Below are 16,177 nucleotides of genomic sequence, written 5' to 3' on the forward strand. Positions count from 1 at the left end.
ATGTTTTCCTTATTGACATTGTATGCTAAGTCTCTAAGGACAGCATTCTCCTAGGTGGCTCCAATAAAGTGATCACCTTTAGTAAACCACCGAACACTTTCATGGAGTTTTCCCGTGAGTGTGGCAGGGCTCCGAGCTGGAGCATGCGGGAGTCCTCTGCACTGCCGCACTCCAGTCTTCCTTTGTTTTCTTTATTTAATGTGTGTGGATCGGATCCCATCACAGACAGTTGTGAGCCACCACATGGTTGCTAGGAATTGAACTCAGGGCTTCTAGATGAGCAGTCAGTGCTCTTAACTGCTGAGCCATCTCTCCAGCCCCCAGTCACTGTGTTCTACACAGTGTACTGTTTGTAGAACATTCTTATATTTAGGTTATCTGATGTTTATAATTCAAGTTCTGCATTATGGCCATATCATACATACAATATTCTGGCCATCACAGAGTACCCCACTGAAAGGCACCATCATCTGACCCCGACGTTAACATTTTATTGCCAAGCTAAGCTGTTCCTTGATCTGAACTCTGGCTTCCATAATTATGTCTCACTCAAACTCTGCAAGCAAGAGCTCCTGTCTTGATGCATTTTTATATTTATTATTGATGTAGACTATTCCTACTAACCTTATAGTTTACTTCTGGGACATTTGGCACCAAAATAATTCTGTTGGCACCACTGTCAGTGTGTCCCGCCATTTTTTCTTTGGGGGGGTTATTTCTTAATTATTCCTTATTTTCTAACATGGAAAGATGTTTCCTGGTTCATTTTATACCACTCCCTACCTACTGGGGACATTGGAACATAGAGAAATCCCTGACATGGTCAGTGTGGTGTGTACAGCTGCCCGTTAGTGTAGCTGCCTGGCGGTTCTTAAGCACGCCAGTCAAGACCCTTCTACTGTCCTTTCTTCACGGTTCCCAATCTTCTCTCCAGCTTGGTGCAGGCCAATCCAGAAGTTGCCATGGACTCCATCGTCCACATGACCCAGCACATCTCCCCCACTCAGCGAGCAGAGGTTGTAAGGATCCTTTCCACTATGGACTCCCCTTCTACGTAGGAGGAACTTCCCACCCATCCCCGCCCTGTCTCCGGAGAAGAGAGCTGGGGCTGCCTCTCCCATCTGAAACCACTGTAAGGAGAAGGCACCGGAGGCCTGGGACTGGAGTCCGTGGCATTTGCTTCCCCTTGAGTGTTTCAGGGTCTGCATGACATCCTGGGCTATAGGATCACAAAGCCCACCCACGCATACCCAGTTCAGTATTTATTAGCCCAGCTGTGATGACAGTCCTCTTTCCATGCCCAGGACTGAGAAGGCAATGAAAGGTACACGCCTGTACCATGAGGTCTTACTACTGCAGGCCTGCCCTCCTGTCCTGCCTGCCCCAGCATAGGGTCGTGTGAACAGTGTCCAAGTGTCTGCAGCTCCCTGCCCCATGAGCCACAGCCATAGGCAGCAGGGGAGGGCTGGGGCTGAGGAAGGAGGAAACTCAAGTCCATCACTCACTACCCCACACACAGCCAAGCACATACCAGGCACTGGAGAGGAACGGTCCCCGTCTAACCACAGCAAGATAACTATTTACGAGAAATGTCAGAGCAGAAAACCTGTCACAGGCCCACAAGAACACAGAGATGAGGGCAAAGCCATGATCTAACAGGTAAGCTCAAAACCAGACCAGACCATGTCATTGTTCCTGGTCAACACTTTCAACCACCTCGAATGGTGTCGCAGTACCCCTGGGGCAATGATCAACCTGCCACCACCTTCCCTATCGCTGTGTAGTCACATAGTGACTATACCTAGGAGCTAAAGGCCCTGGCCTCTGTGGGTAGATGGGGACAGGCAGGCAGTGCAGGAGCCTGAGGTGGGGAGCTGAGAAGAGGCGCTTTCCTGTTGGTGATAGGGAGAGAGTAGCTCAAGACAGGAGAAGTCTCTTCTGGGGACAGTTGTCACTGTGGGGCCATGCCTATTCCTGGCAGAAGGTGTGGCAGGCTACCCACCTGTGACACCTGTGCTTTCAGCACCAGAACTGGCCTTCCTGATGTTAGGAGGCTTCCCGGGAACACGGGTTCACGTGCCCTTAAGATACCTTACAGGTCAGCCTCAGTGCTGGTGTTTCCAGACTCTCTGGGCCCTGCATGGCCAGCAGCAGGGCCTCCTCAAGGGTGGCCTGAAGAGTTTAACAACCCATTTACCCAGGAGAGCAGCTTACGGGTCAGCATTGGTGTTCCTAAAGCAAGGATGGGGATGATCAGAGCTGGTGTAACATCCAGTTTCTACTTTGACTGTCGCTGAAGATCAAGGAGGAAAAAAATGCCCGCCACAGAAACCATTCCAGTGAGCGCTTCAGTCTGAGCCTTAACCTGGACTCCACAAAAAGAGCTGACCTCCCATTCAGGAGCACCTCGAGCAGATATTCCAGAGGACCTTCTCAATGGTGCCACATTGCAAGCGGACATCCAAGGGACTATAGATGCAAGTTGCCCAACTCCTACAAGCGAACAGGAGGGCCAGGGCCAGATCAGGTGGGGAGCATCCTCAGTTAGAAGGAAGCTCCCTGGCCCCTGGTTCTCAGCTCACCTTGTAGGTAAGGGTGGGATTTGTCTCCAGCCTCTACACTTTGCTACGGCACATCCAGTCCCACACCCAGTGGTATGAAGGCTGCTTTCCTGCCGTTCCTTCTGAGGTGAAGTGGGTTGTGCTTGTATAACTCCCTTTTCCCTGCTGCCCCATCCCCAGGACCGGGGCTCCTCCATGGAGAAGTCAGAGCCACAGCACATGAGCAGTCTGATGGCCCCACAGCCCATTACACATGCAAGGTTACTGAGGGAGGAGGATGAATGATGTGTTGACCCAGACTTGCTTGAACTGAGATTGCCATATTATCTGTCCACTTGTTCACAAAGCAGCCTTCACTCGTGTCAGTGAGAATTCGATGGACACACACGCCAACGAGCAGGGGCTTCAGTCCAATGCACTCTTTTCACGTTTTGTTGAAATAAACCTCCACATTTGTAGAAGAGCCACCGTTTGTCATTTCAGTCCATGCCCAGCCGCCCATTTTCTGGTCCCACTTTCAGCAGGGGCCAGAGAAGGGCCAAGTCCCTCCTTAGCGCTACAGTACCAGCCAGCCTTTGTCTCCCACAATGCTAAAGTGAACGGGATAAGAACAAGAGAGGTGTCCAGTGCTGGCCTTGGCCTGCCCTATGTTCTAACACTACCAGTCTTCCAGATCCCTCCAGCTAAGCACAAATTCATTAATGGCGTTTCCCATAGAGCGTTCCCATAGAATTTTTACTGCCAAGATCTGAGTGGGAGTCCTAATAAGTGACTCCCCCAAAAGAGAATCGGTTTAGGGTAGGAGAAGGAACTCAGTCTGTTTGTGAGTACCAGCTCTAGAGTCCCAGCCCAGAGAAAATCTACCCCAAAATCTTTGAAACTCTGAAGCCTACTCCCTGCCAGTGTGCAGGACTTCCACTGTCCTTAGCATTATGAGTTCTGGGACAACCCATCCTTGAGGGTCTTTTAGGCCTTCTGTATTATAAAGTCTGAGCACTTAGAGCAGTAGGGTCAGAGAAGTCATGGCTGTGTGTCCTTGATTCCCCTACCCAGTTCCCCAGAACAAGCTCTGTGCCCCAAGAAATGGAGGCAGCGAAGCAGGGTGGCAGGGGTGCTGGTTACTAAGCTCAGTTTTGTCTTGGGGGAGTTGTTCTGTAGTAACATATTAACACACATTAACTACGTAAGTCAGTGTTCTAGAAAGAGGAGCAAGGAAGGCTTGAGCTGGGCTTCGTAGCCTATGCTTATAATCTAACATTCAAGCCATTGAGGACTGTGAGATCTAGGCCACCCTGGTCTATACATGAGCCTTGCTCAAACCAAGAAGCAGAGGGATAGAGTCCCTGTGAGAACTGCCTCTCCGCCTGCAGCGGCACCCTGTGAATGAAGAATCCGAGTCAGCACAGAAGCCTGGTCTGCACCTGAGGGCCAGGGTATGCCTTTCTTCAACAGACCCTGTGCTTAGCTAGCTCTGGTCTGTGCTTCTGAGACAGGCTCACACTGCCTGTGATCGGGGAGGCAGGGGGCTCAGAGACAACTCCTGCCAGAAGTGTTGGTGTCTGCTGTGACTCGGGTCCCTGGGAGAGTGACAGACAAAGCAAGCAGGTGTCAGAGCTGCCCCTGCTCACAGACGCCTCTGCCTCTGACATCTGAATGTGGGTCAGTGTGTTGGGACATTTAGACCAGGGCCTGCACAAAGACAATGGAGAATTGTCCTGGGTGTCACAAAATCCGCGTCCAAGCTCAAGTTCCTAGTGTACGTGTGGTCCATGAGTTAGCGGGGACACCCTGGTCAATTACTGAAACTAATACTAGGCTGACAGCTATTTCCTGTACTCCAAAACTGCCTGTGCCTCAGACATCTAAGCTGTCTTTGTGTCTACTGGGTTTCTCTGATCCTGGACATAACTGGCTGCCTTGTGGCTGGAGACCCTATTAGTCAGTTAACAAGTACTGGTATTAGGACAGCTTCATGAACTCAGTGCTCTAGTAAGCTGTGTCTCCCAAAGGAAAGCGCCCTGCAGGTGTTGAGAAAACAGAATGTCTCCATCCCAGGAGCACAGGAAGGCTGAACGGGCTACATTGGGTGGGAACTGAAAGTGGGTAGGGTAGGCCTCAGTCAGTGGGGCTGAATGACTCGATTATTCTAGAGGAAGTAGGAAGGGTTCTAGAGATAGGAAAAGGCTAACAGCATTCTGCCTGGACTACCTGGCCACTACACAGAGCGCAGGTAGAACGGGGCAGGGTGGCACACACCTCTAATGCCAGGAATCAGGAGGCAGAGCAAGATGATAGCAAATTCTAGGCCAGCCTTGGGCCATAGCCAGACCCTGCCTCAAGTCTGGACCAGGCGAGTCTGAGCTGGGCTCTTCACCCCCATCCTTGGGAAATTTCCTGACACCTCGCCCGCACTGTGTGGATTCTAATGGCTTTCCGAGAAGTCTAGACATCATGATGCCATCGCTGGGTGTTACTAGCAAGTTCTCAGGGTAGTTGTTTTACCTGTGCTGTTTGTGAGTGAAGGCTCAAGGGAGCCATCGGTATGGGTCGAGGTAAGAGACCCCATGGGTTCAGGGATCAAACACAGGGCATTAAGCTCTGTGGCAAGCACTTCTACCCACGGAGCCATCCTACTATCCCTACCTGTTCATTTCTTAGAAAACTAGGGATCTGTCATCACTCAGAAGTACCTTTCTCATAGGACACTGTTGGGGAATTATCCCTTAGGGTACAGGATCCTCTAGGCCTGCAGTAGACATGAATGCTAACGAGAAGTGACACCGAGCTCTGCAGAAGGACTTTGTGGAGTGAGACTTGCTTTCCCTGGGATGCAAGAGAAAGGAAAGGAGAGAGATCCAGTGATTTCACCCAGCCCTAAAAACATCCCAACCTGGGATCCTGGCTGAAGCTGAAGTCCAAATAACAATCCATGCCCAGGGGCATTGGCATTAACAGTCGGAACTGGTTAACGTGCAGCGAAGACCAGTCCCCAGCTAGCCTGGCAGAGAGCAGCCTGACCGGACAGCTGTCAGAGCGGGAAGTGAGAGCCAGCCGCAGGAGGCCTTGCTCGGCTCTCCATACCGTCCCAGAAGAGCTGAGCACGGGAAGTGCAAAAGACCTCCAAACCCACAAGCCAGGGCAGACTTTCACACTGAACACGTACCCTCATATAAACACACAACAAAGGATGACCTGGCTCGGGGAGTAGCCCAAGTCATTGGCCACCAGGCACAGGATGGTCTGAGGAAGCTCAGCCTCAAAATTATTGTAAAATGGAAGAGGGTGGGAACATCGTGTGCCAAGCAGGAAACAGAATCTATAGAGTAAGTCAGGTTGCCAAGAAAGAAATACAGTGCCCTGGGAAGTGAGAACAGGAAGATCGGGAGTTCAAGGCTACTTTGGTTACATGGCAAACTCAAGGCCAGCCTGAGCTATATGAGGGCTGGTCTTAACCAAAAATAATAATGATAATAAATAATAATAATGAACCACTTAACAGAGGGAAAATTGAGAACCTCTAATTACTAATATTAATGCCCTTTTTTTTTTTTCAACTAAAACTGATACACTCATCTTCAAAGGGAAAAAGTCAAAAGAAATCTGTGTGGGCACAGATGGTGGACCTACCAGAGACCTCGGATCTATTACAAATATGACCAGGGTCTTAGAAATGGCTCAGTGACAGCAGACAATTAACCCACACAAGCCCTGCCGTGTTCAACCCATTGTTAAACATACACGCACAAGCACACACAGAATCAGTGAAAGGAAACCTCATTTTAGAAGGAAAGTGCAGGGCTGGAGAGGTGGCTTAGAAGCTGATAGCACTGGTTGTTCTTAGTGAATCCAGGTTCAATACCCAGCACCCACATGGTGGCTCACAACCATCTGTAACCATGTCCAGGGAGTCTGACACCCTCTTCTAATCTCCATGGGCACCGAGGACACATGTGGTATACATGCAGCTAAAACACTCATACACAAAAAACAATAAAAACAAAATGGGCAACAATGAATTAGCCATTGGAGAATCTCAAAAAGGAACACATTTTTAAAGTACATCCTAATAGCTGGGTATGTGCCCGTGATCCTAGCACTCAGGAGGCAGAGGGCAGAGTCACTGCACTGTAACTTCACAGAGGTCCTGTCTCAAACAAAAATACTCGCCACAGTGCCAGTGTGCTACGATGAGGGCAGACCCTAAAGAGCCAGAGGAAGTAAACTGAAGAACTTCATACAATGTGAAGAACAGGGAAAATGATAAATCAAAGAACAAACAGCCTCGAATCCTAGTGCAGTAACCCAAGCATGCATAGGGCCCGAGATGAGGGAGGGGCAGAGGGAGATTGAAGCAAGCTTCCCGGTCAGATGAAATTAACTTCCATAGATAAGAAGAGTAAACAACCAAAACGACCCAAAGAAGAGGCCCCAAGAACCACACGGGACAGCCAAGCACCCGTCTCCCTCACCAGGATGCAATAAGCTGACACTACGAGGGAAAGCAACTGAGAATCCTAAGGATGAGACAGGGCTGGAGAGATGGCACAGCACTGAGACGTTGCTGTTCTTTCAGAGGACCTGAGTTTAATTCCCAGTATCCACATAGAGCAATTCACAACTGACTACTGAATTCAAGTTCCTGGGGACCTGACACCCTCTTCTGGCCTCCACAGGCATCTGGTGCACACGTGTGATACATAAACATCAAAATTTAAAAAGCAGGCAGGGGCTGGAGAGATGGCTCAGTGGTTAAGAGCACTGACTGCTCTTCCAGAGGTCCTGAGTTCAATTCCCAGCAGCCACATGGTGGCTCACAACCATCTGTAATGGGATCAGATGCCCTCTTCTGGTGAAGAGAGAGAGACAGTGTACTTGTAGACATAAAATAAATCTTTAACAAAAAAAAGGCAAAACAAGCAAAATAAATTTAAAAATCAATAGTTTTTTAAAAGAAAAGGAGCCATAAGGAGCAAAACTATCTCTAAAATAAGTGAAGGTTAAAAAAAAATTTCTTACAAAAAAAGAAACACACACACACACACACACACACACCAGCAGCCCAGCATGCAGAAGTTATTACAGACAGTCAATCATTAGGAAAAAGATGAATCCAAGCAGCAGTGCAAATGTATGCAGAGAGATGTGCCCCAAGAAAGAAATAACATGAACAATAAAAAACCACATGTGTTCTCTTTTCTGGAACCACCAGTAGATCCACAGTTATGCCGGGTGTACATGCCTGGCCAGGGAGATCTCAAGTTCAAAGCAACCCAGGCTGCATATTGAGACCTTGTCTCAAAAATACATGATAGATAGATAGATAGATAGATAGATAGATAGATAGATAGATAGATAGATAGATAGATAATCAGAAAAAGATTGGGCCAGCAAGGCAATCCAAGTTTGACCCCCAGAATCCACACAGTGGATTGGAAGAACCAATGCTAGGAAGCTGCCCCCTGTCACCATGTACAATGGCACATGCTCCCTAACCCCATAAATGTAAAAGCAAGGGTTTTAAAATTATACCTGGGCCTGGAGAGATGGCTCAGAGGTTAAGAGCACTGACTGCTCTTCCTGAGTTCAATTCCCAGCACCCACATGGTGGCTCACAGCCATCTGTAATGGGATCTGATGCCCTCTTCTGCTGTGTCTGAAGAGAGCCACAGTGTAGTCACATACATTAAATAAATAATCTTTAAAAAAGAAAAAGAAAGAAAATAGAATTATACCTTGTACTACACATGACGGTCACACGGAAGGGGAAGAACCAAGCTGCGGACTTTGCCAGAACTGTACTGATTTCTAGTCAGCAGAATGTCCTCAAGACAACCATGAATCTAATGTAAGTCACAAGTGCACATCTTATGTCCAGTAAGGGGTCGATATCTAAAATATATAAAGAGCTCGGCTGCAGCCACAAAGCCTGGTGGTGAAATTCTTAGACATCTCTCCAGGTGGCCAGCATCACTTGGTGGAGAAAAACAAAGCCATAGCATGATGTCACCACAGGTACATTAGGATAGCACATGTGAAAGTGACCGCGACTGTCGCTAAAAACACGGAGGTAGAACTTCCTGCACAGTGACAGGCGTGAAAGGGGCTGCTGTGAAAACAGTTCCACAAAACCTTTCCCCTGTTTTATTTATGTGTGTGTTTGTCACATGTCGACCACATGTATGTGCATGTCTGTGGAGGCCAGAAAAGAGCATTGGATCCCCAGAGCTGCTGCCTCAAGCAGTGAGCTATCCAACCTGAGTGCTAGGAACTGGTCCTCTGGAAGAGCAAAGCTCTCTCGACTACTGAGTCACTGCTTCTGCTCCCATCAAAACCTTAGCGCTACATATGATCCAGTCTGCTCCTCATACATCTCCCCAGGAACTGTACATAGAGATGGTGTCCTACACACACACACACACACACACACACACACACACACACCACAAGCACACACAGACACATACACACACACGTGTGTATACACACACACACACACACGAAATTAAGAAACTCAGGGCTAGTTGGGATGAAAAGGTTTGGAGATCTATTAAATATACTTACCATTTTAAAGTGCATAATTCAGTATATCACATTTCATATTGTAAACACTCTATCTAGGACATACACACTACAGCATGCTATACAAAGGGCACGCTACTTAGCATATAAGGTATTAAAGAAAACAAATCAACAAAACCTTGAAAAATCATACCAAATTTGAGACCTTACTTACAGGTTCTAGCAACAGAATACATACTCGAGGCCACTGACATTCTCCTCTTGAGCTAGGCCCCCACAGTTCAAATCACCCTCAGTTCCACTGTCCTCCATGGTTCTACTAGTATGGCCCATTAAGCCTGCTTAAGGAGTTCAACTACTTTTCTAATCTAAAAGTTCCACAGTTCACATTCCTCCAAATAAAAGCATAATCAAGGGCTGGAGAGATGGCTCAGTGGTTAAGAGCACCGACTGTTCTTCCAGAGTTCCTGAGTTCAATTCCCAGTAACCACATGGTGGCTCACAAACATCTGTAAGGGGATTTGATCCCCTCTTCTGGTGTGTCTGAAGACAGCTACAGTGTTCTTATATATAATAAATAAAACAATTTTAAAAAAGCATAATCGAGCCTATGACAGCAAGACCCCAGACCCTAGTGCCAACTTCTGTCTCAGGGCATCTAGTGCTGTGAAGAGACACCATGACCAGAACAGCTCATTAGGTCGGCATTTAATTGGGGCTGGGCTACAGCTTCAGAGATCTGGTGCATTAACACAGCAGCACTCAGATTTGAGGGTGGAGATGAAGTAGAAAGTTCTACATCTTGATTCAAAGGCAGCAACAAGGCCACACCTCCTAAGAGTGACATTCCCTGTGAGCCTGTGAGGGTCATGTTTATTCAAAGTATCACATTCCACTCCCTGGCCCCCACAGACTTACAGCTATATCATAATGTGTTTAGTCCAACTTCAAAGTTCCAATCTACAACAGTCTCAACCCTGTGAAAGTCCAAAGTCTCTTTGAGAGTTTGAGGGTTAGCCTGGACTACATAATGAATTACAGGACAGTGCTATGTAGAGAAACCCTGTTGAGAGAGATGGGGGGGTGGGGGGGTGGGGAGGGAGATGGATAGGAGGAGAGGGATAGGAAGAGAGGGGGACGGGGAGAGGGGGAGAGGGAGAGGTACAGGTACTGTAGAGACAAATGGACATTTACAATAAACACCCATCCATCCTATAATAATCACACCTATCAGCACAGTCCCAAAATACAAAAGGCAAAACTAGCACTAGAGAAAAGGAACAGACACGTGATGCAGAAATAGACATGGTGGTGATGTCTGCGATCCCATCACATGGGAGGTGGAGGGACAAGGAGGGAGAGAGAACAGAGGCCACCCGATGTTTCAAAGTGAGCTGCTGTCTCGGAGAAAAGTTTAAAACTGATCCAGAGGGGCTGGAGAGATGACTCCGTGATCAAACTCTCACTGCTCTCGCAGAGGAGCTGGGCTTAGTTCCCACCACCCACATCCTGGGGCACGACCGTCTGTAACTATGGTCCCAGAGGGCCTGGTGCCCTCTTCTGGCCTTCGTGGGCACTGCATGCACATGGTGCACAGACACACATGCAGACAAAACACCCATACATGGGAAAAGTAAAAGTAAATTATTAAAAAAGAAAGAGGGAAGGAAAAGTCATTTAACAATGGCAGGTCTGGACCTGGTACAATAGTTTAAACTCCTGTTGAAAACCAACATCCAACCCTGGAAAAAGAACAGAAAACTCAAAGCAATGGAATGCAGGAGGAAAGTAGACATGGATGGAAGAAAATGGTCCAAATAGAGAAAAATCTACAAGGCCAAGAGTCAGCCCTCTCTTTTTTTTAAAGGGCACACCAGACAAACTTCCAAAATTAGGAATGAGAGACTGGAGAGATGGGCTCCTCTGTTAAGAACAGTGGGTCCTCTTCCAGAAGTCCCAGTACCCACATGCAGCTCACAGCCATCTGTAACTGAAGTCCGGTAGAGTCCAGTCCCCTCCTCTGCTGTCTAGACATGTTGACAAATTACCCATGTGCATAAAATACAGAAGCAAATAAAATGAGAGAGGAAGGGACCATCGTCCACACAGCAAGGATTGTAAGTCAGGCAGCTCTCTAGGAAGACAGATGCTGACAGCTCAGTTCTAAAGAAAAGCATGGGTCCTCTCATCACAGAAGGGAGAAGGGGACAGCACCCGGCTCATCCCATTAGGCCAATGTGCTGGTACCAAAGCCATAGGAGGCTCCCATCCATCGTGAACACAGATGTGAAAACCTTACCCAGACATGGGTGCAACTAACTCTTTGATCCCAGGACTAAGGATGCAGAAGCAGGCAAATCTCTGTGAGTTTGAGGCTGGCCCAGGCCAGATAGTGAGGCCCGGTCTTTTTTTTTTTTTTTTTTTTTTCTTTTTTTTTTTCTTTTTTTTTTTTTTTTCGGAGCTGGGGACCGAACCCAGGGCCTTGCGCTTGCTAGGCAAGCGCTCTACCACTGAGCTAAATCCCCAACCCCGAGGCCCAGTCTTAAACACTACAAAATCTTAGTAAATATGAATAAACAGTCCAGCAATGTTAATTTTTCAAAGACATACCCCATAGTTAGTTGTCATTTGTTCAGGAATACAAGATTAGTTTAACAGCCAAAATCGATGTAACACCTCTCAATCAAAGGCAGAAAGAACCCACTGGTCATACAGTGTCAGCAAAGGCATTTAGAAATCCAGCACCAACCCACGTCACAAATTCTCAACAAATCGAGACTGGCCTCATCCTGAGAAAGTGAGTCTATGCAGAAACCTCGTATGAGAGGAGCTAATGACGGAGATGACGGAAGGCCAGGCTCTCACTCTTGCTACTCACTAGGGTATTGGAGGCTAAAGAACAGAATGAGCTGAGGAAAATACTTAGAGGCGGGGGTTGTGCCAGGCATGGTGGCTCACCCAATAATCTCAGCACTTGCAAGCTGAAGCTAGGGACGGTTGCAGCTTCAACACCTACTCCCAGGCTACACGGTGAGACCTTGTTTCAAACAGAATGATCACAAAATAAGTAAGGTCCTCACGTGTGTATCAGTGCTAGCCAGGAGAAGTTGAAATTAACAGTTTCCTTACAGCACCAAAACCAGATACTTAATTTCACAAAGGACCAAGATTTGTACACAAGAAATTGTAAACACTGCCTAGAGAAGCTAGATAGCAACGAAGGGAGAGGTCTGCACTTGCGAATCAGAGTCTTGGGGCTAAGATGCCAGTTCTCCCACACTGATCTGTAAAGTTGGTGCAGTTCACATCAAAATAGCAGTGGATTTTATCTGGTTTTTATTATATTTTCAAACACAGGCCCTACTGTGTACCCACATGGGCCTCAAACCCCTGGGCCCAGCCTCCCCAAACGGTTTGTGTACCTGTGACCATCTCAGCAGGCATAGAAGTCTTTGTAGAAATCAACAAATTTGGTGCCAGGGGCTGTAACTCAGTCGGTAAAGAAATTGCCTAGCATGCATGAAGCTCTAGAGTTGATCCCTGGCATAAACCAGGAGTCCTGTGAGCTTTAGACCAGCCTAGGCTACCTGAGACCTTGTCTCAAGACAGAATTAACAAATCTATCCTAAAATCTTATGGAAATACACGGCGCCAAACAGCTAGACAATTCTGATAAATATTTATAGGACTTAATGCTGGCTGATTTCAAAACAGGTAAAGTATAATATATAATATATATCAGTATATGGTCAATTGGTTCTGGATTAAAACTGTATTCTTAGAGTCCCATACCAGGACCAAATAGACAGTTCACATACGGTGAGGACTAGTCTGTGGACAGTGGTCACAGACAAGACTGTTAGCCCAGCAATCAGGAGGCTCGGGCAGGAGGATCCTGGGCTCATAGCCAGTCTGGGCTACACAGTAAGACCTTGTCTCTAAAATCAACCAAATAATAACTGAGAGCTCTAATTTCTGAGAGGAAGCATCCATGTGTTTGTGATTTTGGGTTAGACAAAGCCTTCTTAAATGTGATACCAAAAAAAGAAATCAGTTGGGTTTTTTGTTGTTTTGTTTTTGTTTTTTAAAAAACAAACAAAAAAACTCAGGTCTCACGATGTAGCCCTGGTTATCCTGGAACTATGTAGACCCGGGTGTCTTCAACTCACAGAGATCCACATGCCTCTGCCTCCTGAGGTCTGGGGTCAAAGGAATTCACCACCACACCTGGCTCAGATTTTATCAAAATTTTTGTGCTTCAAAAGACATATCTTAGACTGGAGAGATGGCTCAGTGGTTAAGAGCACTGACTGCTCTTCCAGAGGTCCTGAGTTCAATTCCCAGCAACCATATGGTGGCTCACAACCATCTGTAATGGGATCCGGTGCCCTCTTCTGATGTGTCTGAAGACAGCAACAGCATGCTCATATACATAAAATAAAAACATACCTTATTAAGAAAAGCAAAATAAGCCAACCATATTTTTAATGAAGGACTCACATCCAAAACATACAAGGAATCGACATGATGAGGCCATTAAAAATGGGCAAAAGCGGGGTTGGGGATTTAGCTCAGTAGCAGAGCGCTTGCCTAGCAAGCTCGAGGCCCTGGGTCCGTCTCCAGCTCCGAAAAAAAGAAAAAAAAAATGGGCAAAAGGTGTAAAGTACAAACAATAGATTGATAGATGGATTGCTAATACAGGTCGGAGCAGAGGCCCCGAGTCAGGCATTAGGGAAGTGCCCAGAAGCCATGCTGAGAGTCTTCACTGGGATAGCTTCAAAGGAGGACAGCCAGGAAGCACTGATTGGCTGTGGGGAAACGTGCTACTGTGGAAAAGCTTGGTCACTTCATAAGCCGTGAACCGTGACGTTACCTGTAACTTACGTAGCCAGGAGTGCCCTGCCTACCCAAGAGAGAGGAAAGCATGACCCACAAAGCCTTGTGACCGTGCACACCAGCCTTATACACCCTCTCCACACAGCTGAGCGGACATACAAAATGTGGTATTAAATGTACACAGTGTGACACTGACCTAATAAAAAGGTATGGACTACAAAACACTGCATGCAAGATGGCCTTTGTGCTGAGTAAAAGAAGACTGCCTAAAGATGCTTCTTGTCTGACCTTTTTTTTTAAAAAAATATTTATTTATTATATATAAGTACCTTGTAGCTGTCTTCAGACACACCAGAAGAGGGCATCAGATCCCATTACAGATGGTTGTGAGCCACCATGTGGTTGCTGGAATTTGAACTCAGGACCTCTGGAAGATCAGTCAGTGTTCTTAACCGCTGAGCCATCTCTCCAGCCCCAACCTTTCTTATTAAACTGTGCCTGCAGCTCTAGGAAGTTATTCCTGGGCCCAGGATCAGGGCCAGAGATGCACTGTCAATCAAAATGGAGGATGAACGAACCCTGAGCTTTGATGGTGTCACATCACAGCCTTACTGAGAACCACTGAGCAATGGCTGGGTTTCCATGGGGACCAGGAAATGACTCAGCAGTAAAGCCCTGGCTCTTCTTCCAGAGGACCTGGGTTCAATTCCTAGCACTTACATGGTGGTCATCCATGACTCCAGTCCCAAAGATGTGATACCCTCTTCTGCCTCTGCAGACACACGGCATGTATATGGTGCACAGACACACGGGCAAGAACAGCTCCACATGCAAAAGAAAAGATAAAATCCTATCCCGCCCCCAAAAGGTGGATTTTGAGCTGTGTCAATAATACCTCAATAATAAAGCTACACAGTGTGTGAGGAGACAGCAAGGGGCAGGGGTGACAAGGACATCATGCACTGGCCTCCAGGCTCTTCAGGTGCACCTGCCCCAGATACCCTCTCAGGTGCCGCTGGTCTTTTTTTCTGTTGGTTCCCACTCCTCAGCTGCAGGGCTGCACCCCTCAGCTGCTGTCTCCCGGGTCCTCTAGGAAAGCTTGATAAGGGTGGGGCTCAGCTGCCTGTCACTCTTCTTCTAAAGGAGAACGCCAGGCACCAGCTCCTTCATCAGCAAATTGGGAGTTCAAAATGAAACCTTTTAGATCATATGACAACCGTCCTCATCTTACTGTTTCCTCTCTCAAAGTCTTCTAGGACTGGCCACTGTGGATTTGGCTCAGCTTAGTGTGTGTGTGCATGTGTGTGTATGTGTATGTGTGTGCATGTGTATGTATGCATGTGTGTATGTGTGTGTGCATATAGATGTGCGTGTGTGTATGCATGTGTGTGCATGTGTGTGTATGTGTATGTGTGTGCATGTGTATGTATGCATGTGTGTATGTGTGTGTGCATATAGATGTATGTGCGTGTGTGTATGCATGTGTGTGCATGTGTGTGTATGCGTGTGTGTGTGTGTGTGTGTGTGTGTGTGTGTGTGTGTGTGATGGTGGTGATATGGCTTCAGGTGAGCAGCCTGACACAGAGCCCACAGCACCCAGACATTCTCTGTGACCCTCCAGGACATATCCTTGACCTCCCTACAGACCCAGACTGGAATTACTCAGTTCCCAAGGGTGTGACCTCTACTTTGCAGACAGGGCCTCAAGGAGTCCCAGCAAGTCACTGCTGTTGGGAGTGAAGACATCTCATTCCTAACCCTCAACATAGCTGCACTGGCTCAAGCCACACGAGCAAGCGTGTGAACATTCCCTTGGGTGGGGACTCTGGTCACCAAGCCCTGTGCTCAAAGCATCAAACATCCCTTCCCTTCTGTGCAGGCTCCTGGACTCCTGGGCTCTGGGTTTCAGTCAGTAGGAACGGCACTCCTGACTGACCGAGCTGCAGGTCCTCACCCCTTCCAAGGTTCCAGCCCGTTCTCAGGTCACTTGTAGGCACAGAGGCAATGGGGTGGGGACTTCTCAGGCTGGATCACACTTCCCTACAGAATCTGCATATTAAACTACCAGGGCCAGTGCTGCCTTCAAAGGGAGAGGATCAAAATGCCGTCATTTTTTCATTTAATCCTGTTGTTGCGTCGGACGGCCTAAGAGGGATGCGAACGATCCAGATAAAAATGGAAACAAACCATATCTCTGTGGCTGTTATGTTTTAGCCTTTTTTTCTCAATTTGGGCCATAAAATAGGTCAGCTCCATTACTG

General features: G+C 47.4%; 1 protein-coding gene across 9 annotated transcripts in view; it reads left to right on the forward strand.

Moving 5' to 3' along the window:
* Acaca (acetyl-CoA carboxylase alpha) overlaps window positions 1-3,024 on the forward strand; it is a 262,262-nt gene extending 259,238 nt beyond the window's left edge. For all 9 annotated transcript variants that reach the window (XM_039086752.2, XM_039086753.2, XM_039086758.2 and 6 more), the window contains one exon: window positions 935-3,024. In XM_039086752.2, the coding sequence (XP_038942680.1) occupies window positions 935-1,058 (124 nt within the window). In that variant the 3' untranslated portion in view covers window positions 1,059-3,024. The remainder of the gene's footprint in view (window positions 1-934) is intronic.
* Window positions 3,025-16,177: the final 13,153 nt, after the last annotated feature.

Source organism: Rattus norvegicus, chromosome 10 (assembly GCF_036323735.1).
Source record: "Rattus norvegicus strain BN/NHsdMcwi chromosome 10, GRCr8, whole genome shotgun sequence".
Lineage (NCBI taxonomy): Eukaryota > Metazoa > Chordata > Mammalia > Rodentia > Muridae > Rattus > Rattus norvegicus.